Below are 14,763 nucleotides of genomic sequence, written 5' to 3' on the forward strand. Positions count from 1 at the left end.
AACTTGGCTTATTTATGCCATTCAGATTTGGATGATAAATCTATCCATTGTCCCTCCATTCTTTTGCCCTTCCTCCCTCCCCTGCATGTGTAGTCTGCTAGGGTCCATGTTCCCACTGCCTCGCATTATCTTTGCCATGGCAAATGACGGTCTAGTCTTCACCTTCATGTCACGCATCAGTGAGAGGAAGACGCCCATCGTCGCCACCATGGTGGCCGGACTTCTGTCCGGTAAGCTTAGAAGAGAATATTATTCACCCAGTCAGTTTTTAGCAGAGATAATGTGTCACTCTTACCTGTAGTGTGTAGATAATGTATTATTTTGGATCAACTTATTGCGACTTTATTGTATTTGTCATATTTAATTAGTATTGAAATGGATCTTAAATTAAAAGTTTCACATTACTATTATTATTTTTATTTAATTTTTTCAACTTTTTGTAAAACTTAAGTGCAGACAAAAAGTTTTTTTTTTTTTTAACAAATGTAGCTGCAGATGGCAGCCTCTGTGTGGAGCTCTCCAGTTCTTTTTCCGTTTTGTTAGACATTTTATTTGGAGGAGCTGCGGTGCTGTACAAGCATGCTAAAATACGCAAATGAGGTAAGTGAGCCGGCGCGCTGGTCAAACTGCGTCAAAGCGGCTTCCAATCTGCGCTGCTAGCATACATCTAGCGAATCTCCGCTCTCTTCCTAACAAAACGGGCAAACTACTTCTCCTAACCCATACAAATAAGGACTTTGCTAACTCTGCTGCTCTGTGCTTCATGGAAACCTGATTGAAACCATTTTGGATAGCATGTTACATCTGCCAGTCATTCAGCTGTTCAGAGCAGATCACATGGCAGAGTTATCGGAGAAAACGAGAGGTGGTGGAACATGCATTTACATCAATGGAAGTTGGTGTATAGATGTAACAGCATTGAAGAAGATGTGCTTCCCTAATTTAGAAGTGCTCTTCCTCAACTCTAAGCCTTTCTACTCACTGTGGGAGTTTTCCTCGTTTATTCTGGTGAGTGTTTACATACCTCCACAAGCGTGTGTGAGCGCAGCACTGCAACGGCTGGCTGATCACATCACAGACACGGAGCAACAACACACAGACACACTTATTATTCTTGGGGATTTTAACAAAGCAAACCTCACACATGAACTGTCAAAATACAGACAGCATAGTGCACACCCAAACAGAGACAGAAATATACTGGATCACTGCATTAAAGGATGCATATCACTCCGTAAACTGTAAAGAGATGGACCAATGAAGCAGAGCTGGAACAACAAGCCTGTTTTGACTGCTCTGATTGGAGTCCAGCCACTGACCTAGACGAGCTCACAGATACTGTGACATCATATATCAGTTTTTGTGAGGATATGTGTGTTCCTACCAGGACTTATTTAACATACAGCAATGACAAACCAATGTTTATAGCTAAATTCAGGCAGCTTCGTTAGGCCAAAGGGGATGCTTACAGAAGTGGGGATAAAATCTTCTGTAATCAGGCCAAAAACACTCTGGCAAAGGAGATTAGAGCAGCATAAAGCTATTCTTAAAAGCTAGAAAAATAAAGGTTTTCAGCGAAAAACCCTGCATCAGTTTGGAGTTGCCTGAAAGACATTACCAACTACAAGATACCATCCCCCACCACTGTAGGGAATCGACAACTGGCTGATGACCTGAATGTGTTTTTACTGTAGATTTTAAAAAGTCTCTCACCCCACACCTGCTCTAACCTTCACATAAACACCAACACCTCCTGCAACCCCCCTCCTCCTCCTTTCTGCTACTCAACCTGCACTTCAGATCTGTGAAGAGGATGTGTGCCGGGTCTTCCGCAATGGAAGACAAAGAAAGCACAGGGCCCAGACGGTATTTCACCCACTTGTCTGTGCTAACCAGCTGTCCCCCATCTTCACACAGATCTTCAACACATCACTGGAGCACTGTGAAATTCCCAGCTGCTTCAAACGTTCCACAATCATCCCTGTCCCAAAGAAACCCAAGCTTGCAGGACTGAATGACTATAGACCTGTCACCCTGATGCCTGTGGTCATGAAGTTATTTGAGAGACTGGTGTTGGCCCACCTGAAGGACATCACTGAACCCTTTCTGGATCCCCTGCAGTTTGCCTATTGAACTAACATGTCTGTGGATGATGCAGTCAATATGGGACTGTATTGCATACTGCAACATCTAGACAGAACCCAGGGACTTATGCAAGGATCCTATTTGTGGATTTCTGTTCGGCTTTCAACACCATCATCCCTGCTCTCTTATGGAATAAATTAACCCAGCTTTTGGTTCCCACCTCTATCTGTCAGTGGAACACCAGCTTTCTGACAGATAGGCAGTAGTCAGTGAGACTGGAGAACTTCACTTCCAACACATGTACAGACAGCACTGGTGCCCCCCAGAGATGTGTACTCTCCCCACTACTCTTCTCCCTGTACACAAATAACTGCACTGCCAAGGACCCCTCTTTCAAGCGCCTAAAGTTTGCGGATGACACTACAGTCATAAGCCTCATCCAAGATGACAACGAGGTTGCCTACAGAATTCTCTGTTGCAAATTCTCCAAGAAGCTTGGAACATCTTATCTGCCAACAACCAAGAAAACCTGTGCATGTGAGACATAGGAGAATTTGGTGTTGTTTTGAAGGCAAATGTGGTCACACCAAATATTGTTGTAGCTTTTTATATTTACACGACTTTGTATGACGTTAATTGATAAATATTTTTTTTTATGGCATTAGTTTTGAAGACATCCTAAGTGACTAAAACTTTTGCACAGTACTGTATATGTTGTATATGTATATTTTTTGTATTCTCTTTACACTGGAAGCTTCTGTCACATGATAAATTCCTTGTGTGTAAGCTCATTCTGATTCTGATATTCTTACAACTTAATTTCAGTTGTACTGCAACTAAGATGCAACTGCAACTAAAATGCACTTCTGTGCAACTATGTATTAATCTGAAACACTGAACATGTTTACAAGCACTATCGTGTAAATGGCAATTAAAATTATCATCATTAACTCACCCTCATGCTATCCCAAATGTCAAGGCCTTTCTTTGCTGAACACAAATGCTCTGTAGGTCGATAAAATTCAAGTGAATTGTGGCCACAACCTTGAGGTTTCAAAAAGCACAAAGGGAGCAAAAGTAATCCATATGTATTCTGAGATGATATTCTTCTCACCACAATTGTACAGAGCAGTTATCTGAGTTACCATAGACTTTGTGAATTAAAACCAGTCTGAAAAAATGTATACCTTGTACATGTACCTTCATAAGTTATTTGTCAGTTCAAATCAGTCTGGCCATTCTCTGTTGACCTCTCTCATCGACAAAGCATTTCTGTCTGCAGAACTGCTGCTCACTGTATGTTTTTAGTTTTTTCCACCATTCTGAGTAAATTCTAGAGACTGTTGTGTGTGAAAATCCCAGGAGATCAGCAGTTACAGAAATACTCAAACCAGCCCATCTGGCACCAACAATCATCCATGCGATTATCTAATCAGCCATTGTGTAGCAGCAGTGCATAAAATTCATGCAGATATGGGTCAGGAGCTTCAGTTAATGTTCACATCAACCATCAGAATGGGGTGAAAAATGTGATCTCAGTGATTTGGACCGTGGCATGATTGTGCCAGATGGGCTGCTTTGGCAGCATGAGGGGGACCTACACAATATTAGGCAGGTTGTTTTAATGTTGTGGCTAATGTTGTGTACACATTTATCCAACACAACTTACGGTAGATTCAAGGTATACATTTTTTCAGTATGTTAGAGAACATAAGTTGTCGGTAAGTTGATAAATAAAGACTACAACTGCTCCGAGGGTGTGAATTTACATGCTTAAACTGTACTATTTACTGGAATCTCTTTTTACATCACAGATTATGTTCTATTTTGGGTTATTAATATGCTTTATGATATTGTCTAAAATTGCACATGCCGAAATATTGTAATACAACATTGCTTAGTCATTCTTCTGCAATAACACTTGTGTTCCCTCAACAGCGGTGATGGCTTTCTTGTTTGATCTGAAAGATCTGGTTGACCTCATGTCCATCGGCACTCTGTTGGCATACACACTAGTTGCAGCCTGCGTCCTCGTCTTGAGGTACGTGGAACCACTTTAGAAGGTTTTTCAAGAATTATTGAAATGTTTTGTTATTTCAAGAATATTTAGCAGTAAATGAAAGTGTGTTTAACAAGTTTGCAAACTGACATCTTGAGCACTGCATTGAAAAAGTTAGTAGCATCATTACTGTAACTACACCCAAACGCTGGTTTAGAAAATGTTTGAAAAAAGTTGCAAAATCTCCTATTTTCTATTCTGCATTCAAAATGTAGCTTCTTATGTCATTCTAATATTTGCATTCTGAATTCTGATTGGTATTTAGGGGATATGCAAATCTAGATTTAAAAAATAGCATACAACTCTTCAAATTCATTCATATCACATTGTAGATTGGCTTCAGTCTTTTTACTCATTCTGTATGTCAGGTATCAACCGGAGCAGCCCAGTGTGAATGTGGAGTATCAGATAGCCAGTTGTCAGGAAGACACAGAGGCTGAATCCATTAATGAGAGCAGTAATGGCTTCCTGCCTGGATCTCAAGACCTCTGCAATCTCAGCAACCTCCTCTTCCCCAAAAACACGGAGCCGTCCCGTCTCTCTGGCTTTACTGTCAACATCTGCACTAGCATATTAGGTCAGACACACAGATACATTTTCAAATAAACACAGAACTTAGGGCTGCTCAAGTGACTAAGTAGAGTAGTTAAAAACATTTTTGTCAGTAAACATTTCTCTGAAACCCTCCTCCTCCCCGGCACCACTAGACAGATCACACACACACGCAACGATTTCCCTCGAATACTGTATAAATGTGTGTGTGTGTGTAGACCCCGCCGCATTTCAGCGGCTGGTAGGGGACTCCTCCGCTCCTGGCAGAGGCCCTGACTGCTCCAGGCGGCCGGTTAGGAGCCCCTTCTCCCCTCGCGGTCCCTCCTCCTTCCCGGGTCTTCGGCACCAGTGTAAAGGGATTAATGGAAAGGAGGAGGCGAGAACTGGCTTTACAATATAAATAATAGTTTTAATGATAAACTTAAACAAAAGACACAAACACACACACATGAATGTCTGCTGCCTGTAAACGTTCTCTCTCTGACGCATCACTATGCCTCTCGGAGGCTTAATTTGCCTGATACGGGACCGGGTGTGCAGAACAACCAGCCGGCCCTGCCCTCTACCCTGTCACAATATATATTAGGGTTGCGCGGTTTACTGGTTCTATCAAAGTATCGCGATACCAAAAATGTAAAATGGTACGATATCATCTTGTCGCTAATTTTGGTACCATATTAAAGTATGCTGTCATTAGTAAAATGATATGAGATGTGACAGCTTTGCAATGAAATTAATAACACTTTGAAAATAAAATTAAAAACCTTTGGATATGGCCAAGTGTGATCATTAAATGGCAAATGGATGTGATTTAATTAAATAATCTACAGTCACATGAACTGCACTCTACAGAATGAAGAAGAGGTGCTGCTCCGCTCCGTCATCTGCTTCCTTGCATGCGCACACACTCACACAAATGCAACACACACTGCTGGTGCTTAATTTTCATGCAGTATGTTTAGAGTATAAATGGCTGTTAACACTTAAATTAACTCCGGTGCAGCTCTGAGATTTCAGCTAGAGAGTCGAGGGGATCATGCCCAGCATTAATGGAATCTTGATATAATTAACCCATCAAAAACAGGTAGAACTCAAAGGTCTGTCACAATGAAGGTCCCGCTAAAATTAAAGCTCTATTCAACTGGATGCGTGAAATTGAAGACAGAAAAATGTAACTACTGTATTTTATATTCAAAAAGTAGCAATAATACTCATAACAATTATAAACTCAGCAAAAAAAAAACGTCCTCTCATTTTCAACTGCTTTTATATTTCAAGATTCAACAGATAAGACAAACTGAACAAGTTTCACAGACATGTGACTAACAGACATGGAATAATGTGTCAATCAAAAGTCAGTATCAGGTGTGGCCACCAGCTGCATTAAGGACTGCAGTGCATCTCCTCCTCATGGACTGTGCCAGATTTGCCAGTTCTTGCTGTGAGATGTTACCCCACTCTTTCACCAAGGCACTTGCAAGTTCCCAGAAATTTCTGGGGGAATGGCCATAGCCCTCACCCTCCAATCCAACAGGTCCCATACAGCTCTTCGCTGGCCATAGCAGAACACTGACATTCCTGTTTTGCTGGAAATCATGCACAGAATGAGCAGTATGGCTGGTGGCATTGCCATGCTGTAGAGTTATATCAGGATGAGCCTGCTGGAAGGGTACCTCATGAGGGAGGAGGATGTTTTCCCTGTAATGCACAGCATTGAGATTGCCTGCAATGACAACAAGCTCAGTCCGATGATGCTGTGACACACCGCCCCAGACAATGATGGACCCTCCACCTCTAAATCAATCTCACTCCAGAGCACAGGCCTTCAATGATAAATGTGAGTCTGACCATGACCCCTGGTGAGACAAAACTGCAACTCGTCAGTAAAGAGCACTTTTTGACAATCCTGTCTGGTCCAGCGAAGGTGGGTTTGTGCCCATAGGTGATGTTGTTGCTGGTGATGTCTGGTAAGGACCTGCTTTACAACAGACCTACAAGCCCTCAATCCAGACTCTTTCAGCCTGTAGCGGACAGTCTGAGCACTGATGGAGGGATTGTGTGTTCCTGGTGTAACTCTGGCAGTTGTTGTTGCCACGATCCTGTACCTGTCCCGCAGATGTTCGGTTGTACCGATCCTGTGCAGGTGTTGTTACACTTTGTCTGCCACTGCAAGGATGATCAGCTGTCCTTCCTGTCTCCCTGAAGCGCTGTCTTATGCGTCTAACAGAATGGACATTGCAATTTATTGCCCTGGCCACATCTGCATTCCTCATGGCTCCATGCAGCATGCATAAGGCACATTCACGCAGATGAGCAGGGACCATGGGCATCTTTCTTTTAGTGTTTTTTCAGAGTCTGCAGAAAGGTCTCTTTAGTGTCCTAAGTTTTTAAACTGTGACCTTAATTGCCTACCGTCTGTAAGTCGTTACTGTCTTAACAACCGTTCCACAATTGCATGTTCATTAATTGTTTATGGTTCATTGAACAAGCATGGAAAACATTGTTTAAACACTTTACAATAATGATCTGTAAAGTTGCTTGGATTTTTACAAAATTATCTTTAAAATACATTGTCCTGAAAAAGGGACGTTTCTTTTTTTTGCTGAGTTTATAATATTAAATGGAGTATCAAATGGTTTTAAGTTCTCCATCTTGGTCCAGAGATATTCATGGATGGTGAACACAACAGAGTTGTTAAGGAAACCAAATTCCTTGGAGTAACTCTTGACAATAAACAGAATTTTATCCCTCACATAAAGATTTTAAAAGATAAATGTCTTAAAGGCTTGAACATTTTAAATATTTTAGATAAAACAAGATGGTGTGCAGAAAGTTCAGTTCTTTTAAATCTCTACATTGCAATAATTAGATCACGCCTGAATTATGGAAGTATAGTGTATGGATCAGCCAGGAAATCATTTATCCGACTCTTGGACACAGTACACCATCAAGGCAAAAGTCTGGCTTTAGGGGCCTTTAGAACATCGCCAATTCAAAGTTTGCATGTAGAAGCAAATGAACTTTCTCTGGAGAACAGACACCTGAAACTAGTCCTACAGTACACAACAAAGCTGAAGACCAACAAAGAAAACCCAGCCTACCATCCTGTTTTCTCAACCCCTTCTTCAAGCCTGTACGAATCAAGACATATCCGTCCTTTTGGACTATGGATCAAACCATATTTACAAAATCTCAAAGTAGATCTGAGTATAATGGAACAGACACACTTTAGTAACCCCCCCATGAACTTTACAAAACCAAAAATAATCTTGAAAATCTGAAACCCACCCAAATGATTTTCAACAACAACCCTTCTATAGAGAAACATTTCCATCACATATTACAATATATACAGATGGATCCAAATCTGAGGATCATGCATCATCTGCATTTGTGATCAAACATCAAAAAACAATCTCCAATCACAGCTCAATTTTTACAGCGGAGACTAACGCTATCGTCTTAGCACTGGACTTCATAAAGACTATGCAACAGAGAAACTTTCTGATAATTTCAGATTCAAAATCATGTCTTCAAGCAATGTCATCTTTAAAAGATTATCACCCAATGCTTATAAAGATTCTATGCAAACTGATGGATTCGGAGGCCCAAAATGTCAATATTTGCTTCTGCTGGGTACCTGGACACTGTGGAATCCCAGGAAATGAGGAAGCAGACACTGCTGCAAAAGAGGCTTTGTCAGTAGAGTTCAAAAAGTGTCCAATACCTATTCATATATTAAAATCAAATGGCAAACTGAGTGGGATCAATGTATCAATGAACAGATTCACCAACATGTACCTTCTGCCAGAATCCATTATCCCTGAAACATGTTTTATTAGACTGTACTGGTCTTAACCCTTTGAGAAACCTTTTTATTCATTCAGCATTCTGGAAGAAATGTTTAAGAAAGTCAAACCGAACGCAATTTTTGATTTTTAAAAACCTTTTATAGAATTCCTTACACATTTCTCACCATGGAAATAGCCATAGAAGCTGGCATGGCGTTAAAAACAAACAAACAGATATAATATGAAATGGTGGTATTATTATTATTATTATTATTAATATTATTATCTGTAAGCAATATCACAAACGCAAGTCTTTTATCCGCATGTTATGATTCAGTGTGTGTGTGTGTGTGTGTGTGTGTGTGTGTGTGTGTGTGTGTGTGTGTGTATATATACAGTATATATTATATATATATTTGCAGTTATCTATTGATATTCCTTGCAGAAATACATGCATATGTTAACATTTTACATCACACTTCATATATGTCTCATATATGATACATACTCATTGAATAACATTTAATTGCAGAATAAGTCATGTTTCCCTCTTTCTCTTGCTGCAGGTGTGCTGGTGTGTTTGTTCTGTGTTGTGGCTGTACAGGGTGGATTTCAGGTCTGGGCTGTGGTTGTTCTTGTAGCTCTGGCTGTGGTTTGTTTCATAATCACCATGTTAATAGGGAGGCAGCCTGAGAGCAAGACCAAACTGTCCTTTAAGGTAAATACAAACTCTTTGCACACACAGAAATTGAACTACACCCGCTGAAAGCGCTGTTTATTTGCATGCACTGGCTTTGTGTTTTATCACTGGATTTACTGCAGGAATTATGCAAATTTGGCACAGCACAAAACCGCCTACAAAATATTTGCTGAATGTAGTTTGGTCATTGCAATTCCAAAATTTGCAGCTGGTTCTGATTGCTAAATTGTGGCGGATAGAGCAGACTATCGCCCTCTGGCATACCATGCTCTGATTGTTCAGCATCACTCCACCTTTGTGATCTAGACACCTGAATACACTGTTTAAAATAGTGGTCGATCTATATATATATATATATATATATAAAATGTACCAGATAATGAGGAATAAGGTTTATTGTTATTTGCAAGATGTTGGAGACACGATGCTCATAAGTCACATTTCAATATAGGCCAAGTCGCATTTTCCATTGCATGCCCTCGCTTCAATTTAAATACTTATCCTCACTTCAGTACATATTTTAATTAGATAACTTACGATAACCGATAGTTCCAAAAAGTATCTCGGCACCAATTAAAGGAATAGTTCACCCAAAAAAGATAATTCTCTCATGATTGACTCACCTTTAAACCATCCTTCAGTAGAACCGAAATGATGATTTTTATAAGCACATTTCAGCTCTGTATGGCCATACAATGCAAGTGAATGGGTGCCGTGAGGCTGCTGACTGTTTGATGGTCCAAAAGGCACATTTAGGCAGCATAAATGTAATCCACACTACTCCAGTCGATCAATGAATGTCTTCTGTAGCAAATCGATAGGTTTGTGTGAGAAACACACAAAACTCACCAAAAAACTATTTTTAAAGAGTTTTCACTTATTTTTCTCTTTCATTCATCTGAAAACAGTTTGCAAGAATTATGTTGTCTCTGAGAATGCTGCAATTGATCTCTGATCATCTCAGGAGGCGCTGTGAGTTTAGTTCGCTTTATTTCCACATGGTTTAAAGAAACAAAGACTAAAGTGATTAAATCATAAAGTAATACAAGACAACTTTGAACCTAAAATATTTGATTTTCTTTAGGCAGCATTAACTATTACCAAAACGCAAAATAAACACAAATTTGATAAGAATACACATTTGGAAACACAAAGGAATTTATTAGTCTTATTTATTTTGATTATTATTGTCTTTACATTTTTAATTGCTTTAGTTCTAAATCTGTAGGCTAGTTGTAATTTTCCACCTGTTGTCGTAAACGGATTCTTGCACAATGGGAAATGGGGTTAAAATGGTTATTGAATGAATAATGCTCAGGGGTTTTTTTTCACTGAAACTGTTTAGTGAATTCTCACCAGAAAGTTTTGTGCTCACCTTTTGTAGATCTTTATAAAGATAGGCTGACATATGTGTTATTCCCAGGTTCCCTTGCTGCCCTTCCTCCCTGTCCTCAGTATGTTTATTAATGTGTATCTGATGATGCAGTTGGATTCAGGCACCTGGATGCGTTTCGCCATTTGGATGGCCATTGGTAAGTCACTAATATTATATCAGAGACATGATATGTGGCATGAAATATGAATAGGTACATTTATTATTATAAAACAAATAGTTTAAAATCTATATTGTAAATACATGGTAACATTTTGATATGTTACTTTGCTACTGTAAACAGCCTACTGTTATAACAATATTCAGGCATGTGATCAGCAAAGGACAAAAAATTCTGGAAAATGTACAGAGCAAAGACTGCAGCCCAGTGATCATTTTGACAGGCTTTGTAATTTAAATTGTAAAATGATAAACATTGGATCATCTCATAGTGCTTCGCTGATCAGTGTGTGCTGTACACACCAGCTAGAGGAGGCCACTTGCTCACGCAACACTGACTGAAGCGGCCAATGCAGTATGCATACTAAGTTTTAAAACTAAGCTTTGTACGGTTTAGTAATCATGCAAGGCCATATCACGATTTCATTCATAATTTAGTCCATAAGGCTGCCTTGATGGATATCATACCGATGTCTCCGAAGTCAAAGTCTGCAGCTTTCCAAGTGTTTTGGATTGTTTTCACCTCATCATGCAAGTGCTGCTTTCACAACTGTCCCGTCCATGACACTGTTTTTAAGTCTTATACTGTACATACAAATTGTTCGATATACTGGTAGTGAGTACTTTATATGACATTAAAGTTCATGTTTTTACTGCCAATGTCATGTCCATAATGCTGGACTTGCCACTTAACAATCTGCACTCACTTAGCACTTTATTAGGAACACCAAGGTCCTAATAAAGTGCCCGATGAAGTCTTCTGCTGTTGTAGACCACCTGCCTCAAGGTTCAACGTGTTGTGCATTCTGAGATGATATTCTGCTCACTACAATTGTACAGAGTGGTTATCTGAGTTACTGTAGCCTTTCTGTCAGCTCAAACCAGTCTGGCTGTTCTCAGTTGACATCTCTCATCAACAAGCTTTTTTGTCTGCAGAACGGCCACTCACTTGATGTTTTATGTTTTCGGCACCATTCTGAGTAAACTCTAGAGACTGTTGTGTGAGAAAATCCCAGGAGATCAGCAGTTCCAGAAATATCAAACCAGCCCATCTGGCACCAACAATCATGTCACTGTTGAAATCATTGAGATCACATTTTTGAGAACACGCATTTCACTGATTCCACACGATTGGGTGATTTAGATAATCGCACAAATAAGTAGATGTACAGGTGTACCTAAGTGTACAGTAAGTGTATATATTTGCGATTTTAAAAGGATAGATCACCCATAAATGAAAATTATCTCATCATTTACTCACCCTCATGCCATCCCAGATGTGTATGACTTTCTTCTGCTGAACACAAACAAAGATTATTAGAAGAATATTTCAGCTCTTTAGGTCCATACAATGCAAGTGAATAGTTGCTAGGTCCAAAAAGTGCATAAAAATAATCCACACAACTCCAGTGGTTAAATCCATGTCTGTGGATTACTTTTATTTTGCGTTTATATGCTTTTTGAACCTTCAAAGTTCTGGTCATCATTCACAACATTGTTTGGACCTACAGAGCTGAGATATTCTTCTAAAAATCTCCATATGTGTTCAGCAGAAGAAAATAAGTCTCACACATCTGGAATGGCATGAGGGTGAGTAAATGATGAGAGAATTTTCACATTTGGGTGAACTATTTCTTTAACCTCTCAGCAACGTTGGCAATGTTACAAACCATTTATATCCTTTTATTTATCTGGGATAATTCAAATAAACTTGAATTACCTGAATAAAGTCCTGATGGCAAAAATCAGCAGCTTCTGCCTCATGGGTTCTCAAACTTAACATGTAGAAGTAGAAACATCAGTGGCTCCAGCCAAGGGAAACTTGAATGACACTTGTTTAGGTGAAAGTGCCAATACACAAGACAGGGCATCCTCGATAATGTATTAACACCCCAAGCCAAGCAATGTGACGATCAAAGATCATCCCATGAACACTGCTACTTCATATAGAATTCAGTTGATAAGCAGTTAGCTTCTTTTTTTTCTTCTTTCTTTCTAGGTTTTGTTATCTATTTTTCCTATGGAATCAGGCACAGTACAGAAGCAGCCTTGGCCAGAAACAGCACTGAAGACAACATCAACAGCTTCAAACCGATAACGATAAACGGACCTCCTGCACCGGAGAAAGAGGCTTTCTTGAGCAACGGTATAAGTGCCGCTGGAGAGGAGGACAGTGATCCTTAAAAATACACTTGAAAGGCCTTTTAGTGATGTCATCATGTGCTTAGCATAGCAGTGTATGTAATTTACCTGTTAGAACCAAAACATGAAGATGTTTGCTGGTCTACAAAATACCAATGAACTGTATGTGTTACTAGAGATCCAAAGCACCTTTAAGCAGCATTACAAGATGTGATATGATGGATTGTATTCACCATATTTATCCGGGGAAAAACGTGAAGGACAGCATTACTGATTAAAACAAGGACTCAGCATATTTGCTCCCAAGCATACATTGGGAATTACACTGCACTATTTCAACAATTGGTTCTTCGTCTGTTGAATTAGTTGATTTGTATCTAAATATTTTTGCCATGTTTCTATCGTGCTTTTCTGATATCTTTTGAAAGGGCCTTGAGTGAATTGCACACTGAACCCATTGTTACCCAATGTTTGTCATCAATTCATCTTCTCAGTCATGAGGTCACGGCCTGTTGACCCTTTGCAGACTTTTATGAGACAGTTACAAAGCTTTCCGGCAAGGGAGTAAACATTATGTGCATGGTGGAAAAATGAATACCACCACCAGTCAAATGCTGGGGTTTTTTTTGGGCAATGGTGGGTAATTTGTCTTACCTTCCAGCCACTGTGGAAGGCGACCTATAAAACGCTTCAGTTTGATATTTTGACAAAGAACAGATGGTTACATGTTCGTTCAGATTTCTAAAAGCATCCCAATGCTTTTCAAAGGGCATGTGTTTCAAAGTAATGCATTGTACAAATGCAAAAAGTACTTGATCTTTTTCATTCAAAAGTTTGTTTCCACTTTAAAAGGTCTGAAATGTGTTTATTGAAAGAGAACTAAGATATGCTCAGTGTCATTCATGCAGTGTTGGGTGGATTACTTACGAAATGTTATCTGGTACTGATTAAAAATGTACTAAAATTTTAACCAGTCACGTAATCTTTTAGATGACACCTTTTTAGATGACCGTAATCTAATCTGTTTTTGGATTACGTATTGGTGTAATCGCCATTTAATCCGTTATTAAGTAATTGCAATCTGATTTGTCACACATAAAAAGTGCTTGATTTTTGCTATCTGATTACATTGGTCTATTATAACATATGCAATGCACACACATTTATAGGGAGTTCTTTTTTTGCATTAAAAATTGTCTGGTAAAATTGGGCATTCATCAGCCAATGTGTCTGTTGGTCGATAAAGTCAATTTTGCAATGCCTGTTTCTTACATGGTTAACTACTGTGTTAACTACTGCATGTTGCTTTATTAGCAGTTTTACATTTGTCGAGTGTGGTGATGGGCAAATTATTGTTGTACAGTATTTTATTTTTAAGTGTATTTTATTTTATTGAAGGTTTTCCTTATTTTGTTTTGGGTCTGAATTTTTAAACATATATAGCATAAAGCATTAAACTGCATTTTCATTTCAACTGCTAACGCTTAATACACATTTTCAAAATCAGATTTTGCTGAAATTTGAGTGTGTCACAGTACAATGCACGTTTACACTATTTTTTGAAACAACTGAAAAATTAGTTACTAATGTTTTTTTCCACATCAGAAGATATTAGGCGAAATGTAAATTTACTGTAAATATCTGCTGTTTTTCTTGCAATAAATTATTTTCTTGTTTGTAAAGAAAGGAACTTTTTTTGTATGTTTGTCTTTGTGGAAAAAAAACAACAACTGCATTTTCAGGTAAAATGAATTGTCACGTAACACCTATTCTGAAAAGTCAGTCATATATGCGAATTATGAGTATACCTATTTTATCAATTAAGTTAGGGTAGACCGAGTGACAAAAACCTGAACACATACTTCCTATTTTCCACTATTAG

General features: G+C 39.0%; 1 protein-coding gene across 2 annotated transcripts in view; it reads left to right on the plus strand.

The window, feature by feature from the left end:
- The window catches only part of slc7a1b (solute carrier family 7 member 1b), a 33,977-nt gene extending 19,441 nt beyond the window's left edge, over positions 1-14,536 (plus strand). For both annotated transcript variants that reach the window (XM_052107047.1, XM_052107046.1), the window contains exons 8-12: positions 4,024-4,126; positions 4,513-4,721; positions 9,054-9,205; positions 10,611-10,719; positions 12,739-14,536. In XM_052107047.1, the coding sequence (XP_051963007.1) occupies positions 4,024-4,126; positions 4,513-4,721; positions 9,054-9,205; positions 10,611-10,719; positions 12,739-12,923 (758 nt within the window). In that variant the 3' untranslated portion in view covers positions 12,924-14,536. The remainder of the gene's footprint in view (positions 1-4,023; positions 4,127-4,512; positions 4,722-9,053; positions 9,206-10,610; positions 10,720-12,738) is intronic.
- The last annotated feature ends 227 nt before the right edge of the window (positions 14,537-14,763 follow it).

Source organism: Xyrauchen texanus, chromosome 36 (assembly GCF_025860055.1).
Source record: "Xyrauchen texanus isolate HMW12.3.18 chromosome 36, RBS_HiC_50CHRs, whole genome shotgun sequence".
Lineage (NCBI taxonomy): Eukaryota > Metazoa > Chordata > Actinopteri > Cypriniformes > Catostomidae > Xyrauchen > Xyrauchen texanus.